Here is a 15,648-nt window from a genome sequence, read left to right on the forward strand (position 1 = left end):
TAAGCTTACAACCAATCATTTGCGATCAGTCGTTTTTGCAACGGTTGCACAATCATTGCTGTGAAAACATAAATTCGGAGTACAGAACGTTCGCTGTCAATCGACAACAGCGCCTCTTGCGAGTAATTAATAAACCAAAACTGCATGTAAATCGCTTTGAAACAAAGCGATGTTTAGCTCTTGCAAATGATAAATGTGTACAATAGTTTATTTACAAATTTTTATTTTTATAATAACTAAGTGACGGGAAGAACAAGTCGTGCGCCTGCTAGTAAGCGACACGCCTGTACGCCATAACATCAACAATACCACTCAGAGCTTTAAATCACAAAGATCTAAGGGGCACTGCCACTACCCCCGTCACCCTGAGACATATGTTGACAAGTTCCATGTGCCTGTAATTTCACCAACAACCTTACCCTTCGAAACCGGATCACAGTACTGCTCACACTACTGCTTGGCGGCAGAAATAGGTAAGGTGACAGTACTTCCCTGGACGAACTCTTTCACAAGGACTCTACTACTACAACAAAGGGCAACCCCTAGAGTTTCTTGATCATTCTTCTCAGGAGAATCTTGCCTTACGAATGAGCTGTAGAGTTTTCAAGTGTAATTTGCTTACCAACAAAATTAAGATTTTTTGACTTTGACCTAATGACCTTATTTGACTTTACCATATCTCCGTGACCCATCAGTATGGAAAAGAAGTTTTAAACAATAATTTTATAATCGAACCCCACTACATGCCTTACAAAATCACTCAGAAACAAATCGTAACACAACGCATATAGGTAAGGTAACGCGCAAATTAAAAAAATATACATGTATTTATGTACAGCAGCCGTATGCCCAAACGGGTACAGCCATATACCCCTACGATTCGCATCTCTTATGTGGTGGCTACTGTAGGCAATAATAAGCATGAAAGTAAGTAAATATACATTGACTTTTTTGAATACATAGCTGTACATCAAGAGGATTGTAGTTATAAGAAGCCAGAGTGACGTGCAGTGTAGAAAACCACGTTGACGAAGGTTTACCATATCCTGAAATTGGGAAAATAAATTATTGAGCCTTTAGAACACAAGAATACAAGATATTTATTCGCGAAAAATGTAGTAAACAATGCAGGTCTTATAATATTATTATTAGATCGTACATTTCACCAAAACTTGGCATGCGAATATTTTACACAATGCCTATTTCACTTTTGACGTAGCATGTCTTAAAGTTTTTAATTAAAACAATAGCATAAACAAACTACAACAATTGGAATTTAACCAGAAAATCAGAAGTCAAAAATATAACATACAATACTTAAATTAAAATCATTAATATTGTAATAGCATTGAGTAAATAACAAATTATGCAATCTCATTTTAAATTGTCTACAATTTAATTTGCATGCTAATACGAACATCATCCTGCTGTAAAATTCCAAATTAGGGCGTTGTTTGGGCTGTATTTCTATTTTATTCCGTTTGTTTCTAGGACATCCAGTTTTGACTATATTAAAGTTGCTTAGATTTTGTTTCACTTAAACACAGGCCTCGTAAATATACATTGATGGTAGGGTTAATATTTTCAGTTTCCTAAAGTAAGGTACACAAGTCTCTCGCTGACCCACACCAAACATGGCTCTGACACATTTCTTCTTTGTTGGTGGAGTAAGTAATATCAATACCACAGATAATATCAAGTTTTTCAATATGGACTCAACAATTTTGTATTTCAATAAAACATGCAATAATTAGCAGCAGTAGAGATCCTTGAGAAAGAGTTCGTACAGGGATGTACTGCCACCTTACCTATTTCTGCCGCCAAGCAGTAATGTAAGCATTACTGCGTTCCGGTTTAGAAGTGTAAGGGTGCTGGTGAAATTCAAATCAACCTATGTCTCAGGGTGACGGGCGCAGTGGCATTACACCTCAGATCTGCGATTTGAAGCTCTGAGTGGCACTGCCACTGTTATGGACAGGCGTGTAGCTTACCATCAGGCGCACGACTTGTTCGTCCCGTCACTTGATGTTATAAAAAAAATGAGATTACATGATGAAATTTATTCCAGGTGCAGTACACATGTTACATTTAAAAACTAAACAAACAAAATATTCTTTTTGATTTGTTAGTTTGCAATCAATAGTATAGATGGCACTTTGAATTTCTTCTCGAAACTAAACATTTAAGCACAGACTCTTTATTTAAAATATTAAAAGTAACTGTATCAGCTTATTTGCCATTTTATTATATGGTATTGTATATATCTATATAATATATATAGATATATATTATATGATATTATATGATATATATCTATATAATATATATAGATATATATTATATGATATATATATGGTATAGTATATATATAATCAACACCTGAACAAGAACAATAGCCTTGACAATAATGTAATAGACCATCTGTTGGTCTTTTCCAGGACAGTAGTCTAATTACTGAACACAGGACAAAACTAATTCCAGGACAATTCTGGATTTCCCTGCACTCTAACAAGCCCCCTTTCCTACCGTCTGACCGAAATAGGTATGGTGGTAGTATGATAGTACCTACTTCCCAGGATCAACACTTTCCCATCATGCTCTACTGATTCCTAAATGGTTTATATCAACTCACCTTTAAATGTACGGATTTAGCCAGCACAGCATGGTCGATATCAATTAAAGAAGACACGAATGTGCATATTATGATATTCAGAACGCTAACATTGTACGAGACATTGATGTCGTGAGAGAAAAACAACAATGAGGAAAGAAACCCTATACTCGCGTGTACCAAACTGTCAGTAACAGCACGAAATACCGGAGATTGTGAATATGTCGATTTAAATACCACATAATCTCCTATTAATGCCGTTGATAATATAGATAGAGTTAAAACACACTTGATAAATCGCATTTTGAAAATATTTTTCGGTCAAAATTTAAAAAATTTTTCTCTGTCTTATTGTGACGAATTTCAACTGGTGTTTTATAGGAAACTCACTGTATTTGTTGTTTTAAATAATAACAAGATGATTTAGGCTGAATAACTAAGCAGGATTGTTGAATTTGCAAATTTTATTTTTTGTTTATAATTACGACTAGTCAAAGATTTGAGGTTATGTAAGCTCGAAAACCTGTAGCGTTTTACTACTTTTATTATAATAAACTTACCTATATAGTATCTGCTTTGAAAGACATAGATAAATTGTCTTTAAATAGCAATAAAACAAAAAACTAAAAGAATATTTTAATTTTAGTTAATTAATAATTAATTAACTGTAAAATAATTGTTAATTTTGGTAACTAATTCGAAATGAGCTAATACATATCGAACGCACCCGGTGTATTAAGACTTTTTTTTTCTTAATTATAACTACTTTGGAAACTTACAGTTTCGGTCAATGAAAAAAGAGAAAAATAAATATACAAATAGTTCATCTATTAATGGCGAAACTCATGCTGTCATCATAATATGACCAAGATATGCCTTCCTTTTTGCTTGGAGGCCTGAAGTCTCGAACGTCGGGCGGATCCAGTTTCATCGCCGAAGGTAACAATGTTAGAAATTCTGACAAAAACTGGTTAGATGTATGTAACTGAAAAGAAATTATAAACATTTAAATAACACAAAAACTAAGCCATCTCAAAACTATAAACTTTGTGGGACATTTCATCTGAAAGAAAAGCACAATTCTAAAATTATTGCTTTAGTGTGCGTTGTGTGTGTGTTGAGTGTGTGCGTTTAATCTTAGAAACTTAATAAACTTCGTCGGCGTCGGTTAAATTTAAAAACCTCATAATTCCATTTTTAGAGGAATTTTTTTCAACAATAGAAGCTTAAAATATGATTCGTATACTTTATTTTTATAAACAAAAAACAACCCTTAAAGTTTGTGGAATTACATCTATTTGCTAAATTTGATTGAGAAAACACTTAACGGAAAATGGTTGAAATCTAATAAACCTCATTTATACCCTAATTTGCGACTCTTAAAAGTCCAAATTTAAATGGGACTAATCCTCAGTATTGGGGTAATTATTGTTAATTGATTGGGTTATTATTATTATGTGGGTTATCATAGGTTCAAAAACTTTTAGTCTCACCGCCAACTTGGGCAAATAAAAAAAATTTCAACACCCACCACCACAAAAAAACTAAAAACACATATTTTATACAGGGTGTCCGGTAATGAATGTATCATACTGAAATGGCTTATAGAATGTGGCTATCGTGCAGGTGGCAAATAACGGTCACGGTCAATTTTGCAAACATAGTTTTTTAGTAAAATTTACTCCGTTTGCACATTAATAGCAATAATTTCATATTTACATTAGATACAATGAGAAATGATACCATTTTGAAATCCTCATTAAACCTACATTATTTTAAAGTACTTGGCCACATAGGTTATCGTACTTTTTTTTTATACAGAAGGCTTTTTTATACGCGTAAAAAATTAATTATTTCTCTGAAAAATGAAGTTAAACTTTTAAAAAAAAAAATGTACATTACTTAGTCATACCATTTACTGCTTATCTAAGGACACAGTTAACGTAGAATATTATGACACCAAAAAACCAAATAAATTCATTCATTTGTAGTCATAGTGCACAAAAACCTAAAATAAGATAAAAATAATTAACTTTTAAGAAAAAAAAACATTCCTTATGTACTACATGTGATAGATTTTTTCTTGCATTTTTTTGGAACAGTCTTAAGCTGTGCTATTAGCCATTTCAGTATGATACATTCATTACCGGACACCCGTATATCCACTTGACACCAAAAATCACAAGGAAAAGATATATGCACTGTCTTTTCTAATCGAATTTTATTTTATTCCCTTTCGATGGCGGCAACAATCAAACAATAATTTGTATTTTTATTTCATTTGTTTTTTTTACCACTGGCAAATGCTGGGATATCTTAAATTCCATTTGTCGCCAGTGGCAACAACAAATCTTTCTATCCTATTTGTCATCACCTGGTAACATATGGGATTTTTTTCCCATTTGTCGCCAGTAGAAGTCACCACTGTAGTGTGTAGTGAAGCCGTGGTAGCCTAATGGTTTGACCTACTGCCTCTCAAGCAGAAGAAGGTCGTAGGTTCGAATCCGAGCTTGCACCTCTCAGTTTCTCGGAATTTATGTGTGAAATTTAACTTGAAATTTATCAAGGAAGCTTCACCGGAAGGAAAACATCGTAATGAAACCTGCAATTGGAATGGAATTGTTTTGTTCCGTTTGTGGCCACCTGGTAACTAACATATGGGATTTTTTTTCTCATTTGTCGTCAGTGGGAACAAAGCCAGTGGTGACAACTGGGAATAAGCCGTCAATTGTATTCGGGCAGTTATATACTTGGGGAAAGAGATTATTTCTGTCGATGTAGACAGTTTATTTTGATGTCACAGATGAGAACCGCCTCTTCCGCACCCACAATTCGCCTGCCATTTATCATTTGATTGCCATTAGTCAATACTAATGGCAATCAATGACCCCAAAATGGTTCATGAGCGCTTCGTCAACGACGAGACGAGTGTACAACGTCTCCGACGCTCTTGAGCCATTTACCAATATTGAGGCGACTGTGAGCACAGTGAGCACTGAAGAGTCCGAGGTAGTGCCCACTTTGGGAAACTATGTGCTAGATGGTCGGACGATATCATCGGAGTGATCGGAAGACTATGGATGAGACTAACACGGGACCAATTGAGCTGGCGTACAAAAGAAGAGGCCCATACCCGGCAGTGGGTGTTAACGGGCCGAGATGATGATGATGAAATGATTATGTTGCGCGTACTAATAATCACTTTTTTTGTGACAACCCTTGGTGGGTACCACTGAACATCAAAAACGTTACGCTGCTGTAAGGAAGCTTATTTATATTTCGGTGTACCTAGTTCTTACATTACACCATAGTTTCCTAAAGTGGTCTCTACCAGTGGGTGCGCGCGTAGGGCGCACTACTATAATTTTTTTTCCTTGTGATTTTTTGTAATAAGTTAATATAAAAAACACGTGTTTGCAATTATTTTTGGTGGTGGTAGGAGTTGCATTTTTTTATCTTGCCTAAGTGGACGGTGAGCCAAAATCTTTGGGAACCTATACACAATTGACATAAATTATGCTATGTACAGTTTTTCCAATACACCATTGCTTACCTCTGTATACAAACTTAATACTTGCAAAAGATTGTAATTAGAAACATTTTTCTTTGTCTCATCATATCTCTGGCTCAACTTCATGAAATTAACGTTAAAATAATGCGCTATAAAGTCCAATTTCAACGACAACTTGTGTTTATATAGACTTAAAAGTTTGTTAATCAGTTGTACTTTTTGTTCGGCTCTCTTTTTCTCTTCTACAGTCATTTTATACAGCTTCGCTCTAATGTCTTTTTCTCTTGACGTGTTGTATCTGTTTTTGACAGAATCTGACAGACCTTGTGTTAGTGACTCTTTTAACCTTTGAACGAAAGAATCGCTTATATCTAAGAAGATATCGTGATTTTGTGGCACCTTTAGCATCGGTGCGATCTTCCTTTGTCTTCCGCTTGAGGTCCTAAACGCCTGTATATTTATAAGTAACGGATATTTCGTGTGCGACTGGCGAGTATAATCTTGTTCATCTGATGGCTTCTTTGTGGTTGTCGCTGTATATATACTTCCGGCTACTGTTAAATGTATTTGAATATCTGAAACAAGTGGAAACAATTAATCACACCTTTAATTAAAATTTCCAAAAAGATTCCATTTCTGTTTAATTGGGCATCAAGTCTATAGATAAAAGAGTGCTTTGCAATTACACACTGCATCCGCTTCGTTTTCGTTTCAAATACGAGACTATAAAAATCTAGAAAACTCGGCCCCAATTCGGTTGTCGCTTGTGCACTAAGTCCCATTCGAATCCGAGAAAATACGCATATCGCTTGTACACCTAGAGGCAAAATGATCCCCGTGACATTTTGGACCGTCACTTCTCGGATTCGGAACTGGACCCCGATGCAGAACTCTTCGATATTTTAACCAAATCGTTCAATTGGATATCCTTTTCGAATCGAAGGGCGCTTTCCGAGCTATTCAGAACATTCCGAGTTAAACGTTCTATCCGGATCTAAATACATTATCTAAGAGCGTTTACGGAGTTAGTCGGTGAAATAGATTATAAGGAAAATGAAAATCCTTTTATATCCATATTACATTCTTACTTTGTAAATAACAGGACGTTCGTTCATTCGATAAGTGTGTTCGGAATAACATTTGTAGCCGTTGCCGGTCGAGAAGTTCGAGTAATCGTATGGGTGTGACATCATTTCGGTTCGGTTTCGAATACGACAGTTTGACTTTCGATTCGGGTGTTGTGAACAAAAATGAAAAGAAATCGGTCGACAACTCAGTTATCGTAAGGTTCATAATCCACCCCCTGATACGAATGGACGAACTCACCGTGGTATTGACATAGCTGGCTATACAGCTATTTCTCGCAAATCTACAGATTTCTAGGTTCTTTGTCATCAATTTATAGAATTTTGGTTGAAATTCACTATTTATTTTAAATATATTGTACCCGAAATTTTTTACGCTTCTTTAATGGTACGTCAATTTCAACTTTTATTTTTCGCAGGGAAAATAGCGTTTTTTCATGTTCCTTTGTTAGAAAATGATATTTATAAACCAGTAACAAAAAACGTGATACGTGGTGTTACAAGTAGATATGTTATATTAATTACAAAACGGGAATTCCTTAAAATAATAAAATGCTGCTTTTGTGGAAACAACTACCTTATCGTATCTAGTTTCTACGTTACCTACACCATAGATATAAAATGTATTGTTCTATGTACAATTTCGTTACAGACATTCACCTCCATTTTCAGTTAGAACAACTTTGTCCATTTATTACCTACTTATGTACTATCTTAAGTATATTATTGAACTAATCAACTTGGCACTGAGTTTGTTTTCATACACTAACATTATCGATTCTATCGATAATGTCGATAGCGTTAGATTCGACAATATCGTCGATGTTATCGGCAATTGACTTGTCTGTCGCCCTGTGAGCCCTGTAAATGACCCGAAACGTTAGGTTGTTAGAAAAAACAAATATACGCGATCCGAAAAATATTAGAAATTCAAATTGAATAAATCATGAAATTGTTTTTCTTAGCTGTCAAAATAGGCCAATTTGATTGTGACTACTACATCGAGTATATAACCAGAAATGGAGACGAAATGTCGTTTAATTTGTTTGAAAACTATTCTGCCAATTCACTTGCTACACCAGGCTGTGGGAGTGTACACCAACTACATCTAAATTTAAATGTTAAAGTTTAAACGCTGTCCGAAACGTTACATGTTACTTTTTTAATTAACCACCAATCTAAAATTTCACAATAGAGTTATTGCAAATTAGAACGACGTAAGTAATTGAAGTAAGATGGAACTTACATACGACGGAAGAACAATTTATTGGCTTAATACGTCATAATCATCAACCCAGTGGGACGAATCGATTGTGTTTTTAGGTATCGTGAAATTATATCTTCAGTAGTTAAGAGTCGAATTGCTAAATGGCTCTGTAAAGTGCGTAGTGAAGCTACAGTAGATTTGTAGCTTGCGTTTGACTCCAATGATGTAACGTGGAAAAGTCTTGTGGTACACTTACATCACTGACTAATGATGTTACACAATACATAGATGACGAAAACATATGAATAGGTAGTTCACTGCACTTGCTAAGACATTCGATATGGTTTCTTTTCAACTGCTACTAAGTGAAATGAGAAGAATATTTGCGGAAACTTATGACCTTTCAAATGCTTCCAAACAAAAGAGTTCAACTTGGCGAATATGTACGGCTAAAGTTACTTGTGACTAATGGTTTTCCACTGGGCAGTGTCCTGGATCCCCAATCGTTTCCTAATTTACATGAACGAACAAAGTGTCCTGAAATGGAATAACCCACAAAATATTTACATTTACTGAGTACATGTCTTGTTTTTCGTAGTAAAACTTGGAAAGAGTCTTACAGAAAGCTAAAAAGGGATTATGGACGAAGACGCAATAACTCAAAAGAAATATAAGTACGTAACAAGCAATGTAGTTAAATTTATAAATATCCGATCATTCTACAGCATAAGTTCTGATAACTAAAACTACTACAAACACATTTTTTTAAACTGCAAATTTTATCTATCTCGACATCAACAAATACACTAAGCTCCTGAAACAGGCAAGCAGCGACAACTGCCCGAAGGCAGTGTCGACTGTATGCAGTCTGTTTCAACGTTCATAACACACACTACACACTACACACACACACAGATGTATGCTATCGACACACACATAGACAATCACAAATTACACCCAAACTCATGAGAGAAATCAATGTAGGCCATACAAATATTACTCCCGGCCTGGGAATCGATGTATACAGCATTGGTAAAAGGCGCGTATCTACTCTGTACCACATTTTACAGGAGAGAGATTTAACGTTACTACTTTGTTATTTCAATGGCTCCGACTTTCATTCTTGCACAGTAAGCATTAATGTATGTCATCTAAGGACTGGTAACGTTAGCTTCCCGTAAATCACGCTATTTGGTTGCCACCACATTGAAATATTTTATTTATTTTATTAATTAAACTATCGAAATTGAAACTCATAATCCAATGCTAGTTACGCGTAATTGCACTATCCCTGACGATATTTATAAGAACCAGCCCTATATTTTTCTACATTAGTTTTATAGATTTTAAGGCTTTCGTGGTTATTCACTAAATGATTATCACTAGTATCAGGTTTCTTACCACGGTATGACTTCTTTTTATTTTCCCGATATTTCGGAACGGTTGCACGCTCCATGAGTGTTCCATTGCGTCAACCCGTGACCATGGAGCGTGCAACCGTTCCGAAATATCAGGAAAATAAAAAGAAGTCATACTGTGATAAGAAACCTGATACTAGTGATAATCATTTACATTAATTTTGATCATAATAACCTCCCTACCGACCCTTAATTTACACGAGAAGAGCACTGTAGCCTATGCGTGCCCAGGAACCATATAAGTTCCGGTTCTGACCCCAGATCAGCCAGTGTACAGAGTTGTCACAGACCGTTGTCACTGCATTTATCCGGTTCTCAAGAGTCTAGTGCCTCGGGTGTCTCCCTAGTGCCTCCCTATTTTCCAGATAGGTACCGAAGCTGTAGACATGCTCACTTTCCGTTGTGCATTGCGCAACTAACAGTTGCCACCGCTAAGGCATTGACTCTTAAAGTCCACTATCAAATGTCCACTTTGGTGGTGGAGCTGTAGGCACGCTCGCTTCCCGACGTCGAAGCGTCTCTCCAGTTCCCAGAGGCCTACGCGACTGGAGGGATCGCTACTAAGACGCGATAGCTACGCGCAGGATGAACGCCCCGGCCACATGCCACCGGGGCAGACGAACGTGTTTATCTGACAGCTAACCATCAAACCCCAGCGAGTCCATACCCAAGTCCGAATCCAGCAGAGACGCCCGTATTACTGGCGAAGGGCTTGACCGAACTTCCACTGTACCCTGGTCTTGCCGGCGAACCTTTTCTCTGGTTCCTGGTCATTTGCTTTCCAAATTTTGAATCATTCATAAATTCTTTTGCCTCGCCATTCTCACTTCTTTCCGCCGTCACTCCCACCAAAAATTTATTTGATTTCGTTTCAATGTATATAAGGCCAGTGATTCATATGAACTTTGTTGTCACAATATAACCTTTTTTAGCATTTCTTTAAATTTGTCTAAGACTTGGCGCAATAAAAAATATCAGATTGGATAATATTAAATATTCGACGAAACAAAAACATTATCAGCAGCAGTTACGATATCTTTTAAAATATGATTGTAATATTGTACGTAAGTTATTACCACGTAAGTTAATTAGCAACGTGTAAATCATAAGCATATAATGCATCTACTTACGCATTGTAAGGCTGTGACGTGATGTCATAACTGGAGAAATTAATATCTAAGAACTAGACCTAATTGAAATGGTAGTGTCCCGTGCTCCTTGTGAAAGAGTTCGTCCAGGGAAGTACTGCCACCTTACCTATTTCTGCCTCCAAGCACTAATGTCAGGGTGCTGGTGAGATTATAGGCAAATGAGATTTGTCAACTTATATCCCAGGGTGACAGACGCAGTGGCAGTGCCCCTCAGATCTTTGCGATTTAAAGCTCTGAATGACACTGCAACTGTTATGGACAGGCGTATAACTTACCATCAGGCGCACGACTTGTCCGTCTGGTCAGTTGATATTATAATTTTTTTTTAATTTCGCCAGAACACCATACCCTCCAAATCCGCATTGCATTAATGCTCACGTTACTGCTTGGTGCAGACCGATCTATCACTGAGTTTATTTTTTTCCTAAGTAGATAAGGTATGAAGTTACCGCAAGAGAAAAGTAGATATTCTACAATTTAATTTCTTTAAACATGGTTTTCTCGGTTTTAAGTTTTTGTCACATGCGCCTGCGCCTTTTCAACTAACGGCGGCAGCAATTACCAGAGAACCACTACAACATTTTATTTATAGGACATAGGCTCGCGTTTATTTAAGTGGATCAAACTTGGTTTAAATGTTGCGCACACGCAGAACTGTCCTCTTCACTGCATCCCGCACACAAAATGGCAAATAGTTAATTCAAATACTCACACAAAATTAATATCACAAGCATTTTTAAAAATGCAAAAGAGCGACACTGACATTTATTACTTATTGTTTAATTCCGCGCATGTGTGGAACGAATCGGGAGATATGATCGTCGGATTTTATTACCTCACGGCCCTGACTTTGGCCGTAAGATTTGCATTTTATGAGGCGCTGAGAGTAAAAACGGTGTAACCCCATTTTCGCGCAATAGAAATAAATGTTGCTAAAAAGTATTTATTCTTTAATGTTCAGTTATTTTTTTAATCCATTTTTAGTCAGCGACACTAATTTATTTTTAGTGTCGCTGACTATTAGTACTTTTCAATAAACTCTCCATATGTATTTCGACAGGCCTATATCCAGCAGTGGGTGAATTCAGGCTGTAGATAATGATGTCGATATGATTTCCCAAAAAAAAATCGTCAAAATTACAACGATAAAGATAGGTAATTTTATTTTTCTACTCCTGCTCTTTATGGCCTATGTTCAGCAGTGGACGTCTTCCCGCTAATGATGATGATGACTCCTGCTACCTTACCATGAACTCTTATTACAGTTAAGTATAGGTTCGTAACGACAAAAAAGCGGGATGGTGATATACACTTCATGTAGCGCTGTCTCACTACGATTCATTTTAAGTCCTAAACTGGGGGTCTACTCTCGACTCCGTCTGACGTCCGTCCGAAACAATTACTGTCAAATAAGTAATATTCGACAAAATTAAAAGACAAGTATCCAGTATGAAGCTTCATTCGCATCACGCGTCTTTTCATTTGGCAGTAATTGTTTCGGACGGATGTCGGACGAAGATCGAAAGTAGACCCCCTGAATCGTAATAAGAGTTCATGGTAAGGCCCCTGTACTTTAACCTGTTAATTATAATACTAAGGCTCGTATTCTAGAACTCTACTCAATGCTCAAGTCAGTATTTGAGTATGGTTTAAAGCACTCGAAATCATACTCAAGTCCCTGCCATTAGGGTCGTAGTTCCAGTGCTTGTGTTTCCAGTGCAATCCTGACTTGAGCATTGATTAGAGTTCTAGAATACGACCCTAGACCTACGACCTAGAGTTTCAAAAAAAGAACGTCATATTTTTGCTGATAAAAATACCTTTTTTTTAAGAGTTTTGGCTTGGATACGAGTCCTTTGAGCCATGTCTTCGTTTAATTATCAGGATCCTCATTAAATATTTTCCATTGTAGCTATACAACATTATGTTTCCACTTTCTCTTAAATAATAGTTCTCTTATTTGGGCTTTCTAAATAGTCTTTTAAACGGCGGGAGTCAATATTCATATTTTCACTTTCACTTGATCACATTATTGTCACTTTGAGCAAAATCTTTGAACTTGAATTTTCTGGATAAACTGTTTTGTAATTAGGCTTAAAATAAGGAATATCGTTCTAACTTTCTTCGTCACTATTTCTTTCTTCGTTTTTTCTTAATAATATACTTAAAATAAAAATAATCTTTGCAAAAGCTGTACTTATAATTTCAAAAGCCCGCCATTTTTTCCAACAGCTAGTGACGCTGAAGTAAACGTTTTTTTAAATTAAGTAATGGCACTTTGTGCCAACGTCAAAGTAAAAGGTTAGGAAACAGACGGGAGGAAAACCAAAAAGTATAGGAAACATGGTCAGGAAAGCTAAGTTTCGATAATATACTTAAAAGAAAATTGATCTTTGTAAAAATTGACCTTGTAACTTCAAAAGCCCGCCATTTTCAAAATATCAAAAGCTGATTGGTTAAATTAGCCTAAAGGTCTTGGCGTTAACACTTTACAGAAAAAAAAGATTGGTTAAAATCATGTTAAAATACTAAAGACTTTACAAGGCTCTTATTGAAATATTGAAAACTCAAACTGAAGGGTCTTACACTGAAAACTTAAATAGAAATATTTTGTACTGAAGAAAAAGAGAAACTAATGGCAGGCAGGTATTAGCGTGACCTCGTCTCCGACACCTATTTAAAGCCTTTGGAATCGAAACCCTTGGCCCGTGAAGTCCTAGAACCCTTCATCTGTACATAATTTTATCCAAAACACCATAACCATACAAAGGGGAACACTACCAGCAAACGCCCGGACAAAATGACTCTCATCCCTTGGAGTATGGGACGCCACGCGCGCTGACACACTTACCCCATCCCATCTCCAGCACACCAGCAAGAGGGCTGACTCCGCAGCTGAGTTGACGGAAAGGATAAAGAGTAATAAGTACCAGGACCACAACTCCGACCACTTAGAATAATAACGCATAGAATGATAGTTTCATATCAAACGAACTGTCACAAGTGAGGCAAAAACCAAATTCATGTAGGCGTAAGCAACTTGTAACTACGCTCGTCGGCACGCACACTAAATATACAAATAATGATGCCATGGAATAACATTTCCCTCAAAAGTGGGGAAATTGTATCTTGCTTAACTCATCATTAAGTTAAAGGTGCCTACAGATTTGCCCGACATTGTCGATCAGGTGCCTACAGATATGCTCGGTTTTGTCGATGAAAAACGAATATAGCACTTATTTGTAAATCCAAGATGGCGGACACGATTTTTCAAAATATGCTATATGGGTATCCTTTTCGAGGTATTTGGGGATGCTCATTACGAATATGGCACTCATTTCTAAATCCAAGATGGCGGGCACGATTTTTTCAAAAAAATGCTATGTGGGTATCATTTTCGAGGTATTTGGGGATGCTCAATGCGAATATGGCACTATTTGTAAATCCAAGATGGCGGGCACGATTTTTCAAATAATGGCAAGTTGGGTATCGTTTTCGAGGTATTTGGGGGTGCTCATTACGAATATTGCTTTTATTTGAACTGTCGTGTTTGCCATCTTGGATTTAGATATAAGTGCCACATTCGAAACCTAAAACCGAAAATGCCATAAGCAAACATTAAAGAAAATAACTGTTAAAATAGATTAAAAAATCGCTTAAGAATGCTCCCCTTTTAAGAAAATAAAATATTTTAATAAAAAATATTTCGCTTGAGTTACGAAAAGAAAGACATATAATAAGCTATCAAAGTAGTACTGGTGGTGCCAACACTATAGTAGAAACAAATATATACTGTAAATTTGTTGCAATATGTGCTCCAATTCAAATAAAATTAATATAAATAATTATTCAATAAAGCATGAACGCAGAGCCGTTAAAAGTATTATAAAATAATTAAGTGTCCCAATCACTTACAGGAGTTAACGAAAACATGTCATGTTTATTCGAGTAAATATTAGTTCAAAATGCGCAAATAAATCGAAATTACAGGCACCACTAAAATTTACGTAATATAATTATTTTGATACAGAATAGCAAAATGGGGAGAAAAAAAATTCGTTACTTGGCAACACTTTCGTATCTTGTTGCCGCGAAATTATTTTTCTGTTTTAGTGAATATTTACATAAAAATATGAGTTGAAACGCATTACTTACTTGTGGAATGCGATGTTAGTGTCTATTTTGTTTGTCTGTTGTATTTTTACACCCATTTACCGCACATTTCGTCATTTTTAGCAAAAAATTTTGGAGCTGTTCGCGGTGCAATATGACCTTGAGCACTAACAGCCCGCACGCTCCTGGGACGCGTTTGGAACCCTCTAACTTGCCTCACTTAGCGTATGCGGGCTAGGTTTCTATGCGTTATTATTCTAAGTCCGACCACCTATGTACAGCCTTTGGAGTCGAAACCCTTGGCCCGGATCGGGGACCGGGTGCCCTTCATCTGTACAAAATTGTATCCAAAAAAATTAATAGACTGTCTGGGAAACCCAAGGGCCAGCTGCTACCTTGCCCAACGCTATAGCATAGCAATACAAAGGGGGAACGCTGCCAGCGTCTTGGGCACCTTGCTGCTGGGACCCAATTTTATTCATAAAACTTAATCCTAGTTTTAGTTTCTAGTAATTAAGCTTTTACTGCACCTTACCCGTACATTTCAATTTA

General features: G+C 36.5%; 2 protein-coding genes across 4 annotated transcripts; both read right to left on the minus strand.

Moving 5' to 3' along the window:
- Positions 1-686: 686 nt before the first annotated feature.
- Positions 687-3,033, minus strand: LOC113234570 (transmembrane protein 267). The gene is made up of 2 exons (XM_026469917.1): positions 2,633-3,033; positions 687-1,046 (listed from the first exon to the last, which is right to left on the minus strand). Exons 1-2 carry the CDS (start codon positions 2,912-2,914, stop codon positions 711-713), a joined length of 618 nt encoding a protein of 205 aa, XP_026325702.1. The 5' UTR covers positions 2,915-3,033; the 3' UTR covers positions 687-710.
- A 309-nt stretch (positions 3,034-3,342) lies between these two features.
- LOC113234555 lies at positions 3,343-11,797 on the minus strand. 3 transcript variants are annotated; one of them, XM_026469898.1, is made up of 3 exons: positions 11,696-11,797; positions 6,165-6,697; positions 3,343-3,596 (listed from the first exon to the last, which is right to left on the minus strand). In XM_026469898.1, the coding sequence occupies exons 1-3, from the start codon at positions 11,715-11,717 to the stop codon at positions 3,435-3,437; spliced, it is 717 nt and encodes a 238-aa protein (XP_026325683.1). In that variant the 5' UTR covers positions 11,718-11,797; the 3' UTR covers positions 3,343-3,434. The 3 variants fall into 3 exon arrangements, with proteins under 3 accessions (XP_026325683.1, XP_026325684.1, XP_026325682.1); XM_026469899.1 differs by lacking the exon at positions 11,696-11,797 and adding an exon at positions 10,963-11,030 and having other exon boundaries at positions 6,522-6,697; XM_026469897.1 differs by lacking the exon at positions 11,696-11,797 and adding an exon at positions 10,963-11,030.
- Between the last annotated feature and the right edge of the window lie 3,851 nt (positions 11,798-15,648).

This window comes from Hyposmocoma kahamanoa, unplaced genomic scaffold (assembly GCF_003589595.1).
Source record: "Hyposmocoma kahamanoa isolate Upper Pololo Valley unplaced genomic scaffold, ASM358959v1 84, whole genome shotgun sequence".
NCBI classification, from domain to species: domain Eukaryota; kingdom Metazoa; phylum Arthropoda; class Insecta; order Lepidoptera; family Cosmopterigidae; genus Hyposmocoma; species Hyposmocoma kahamanoa.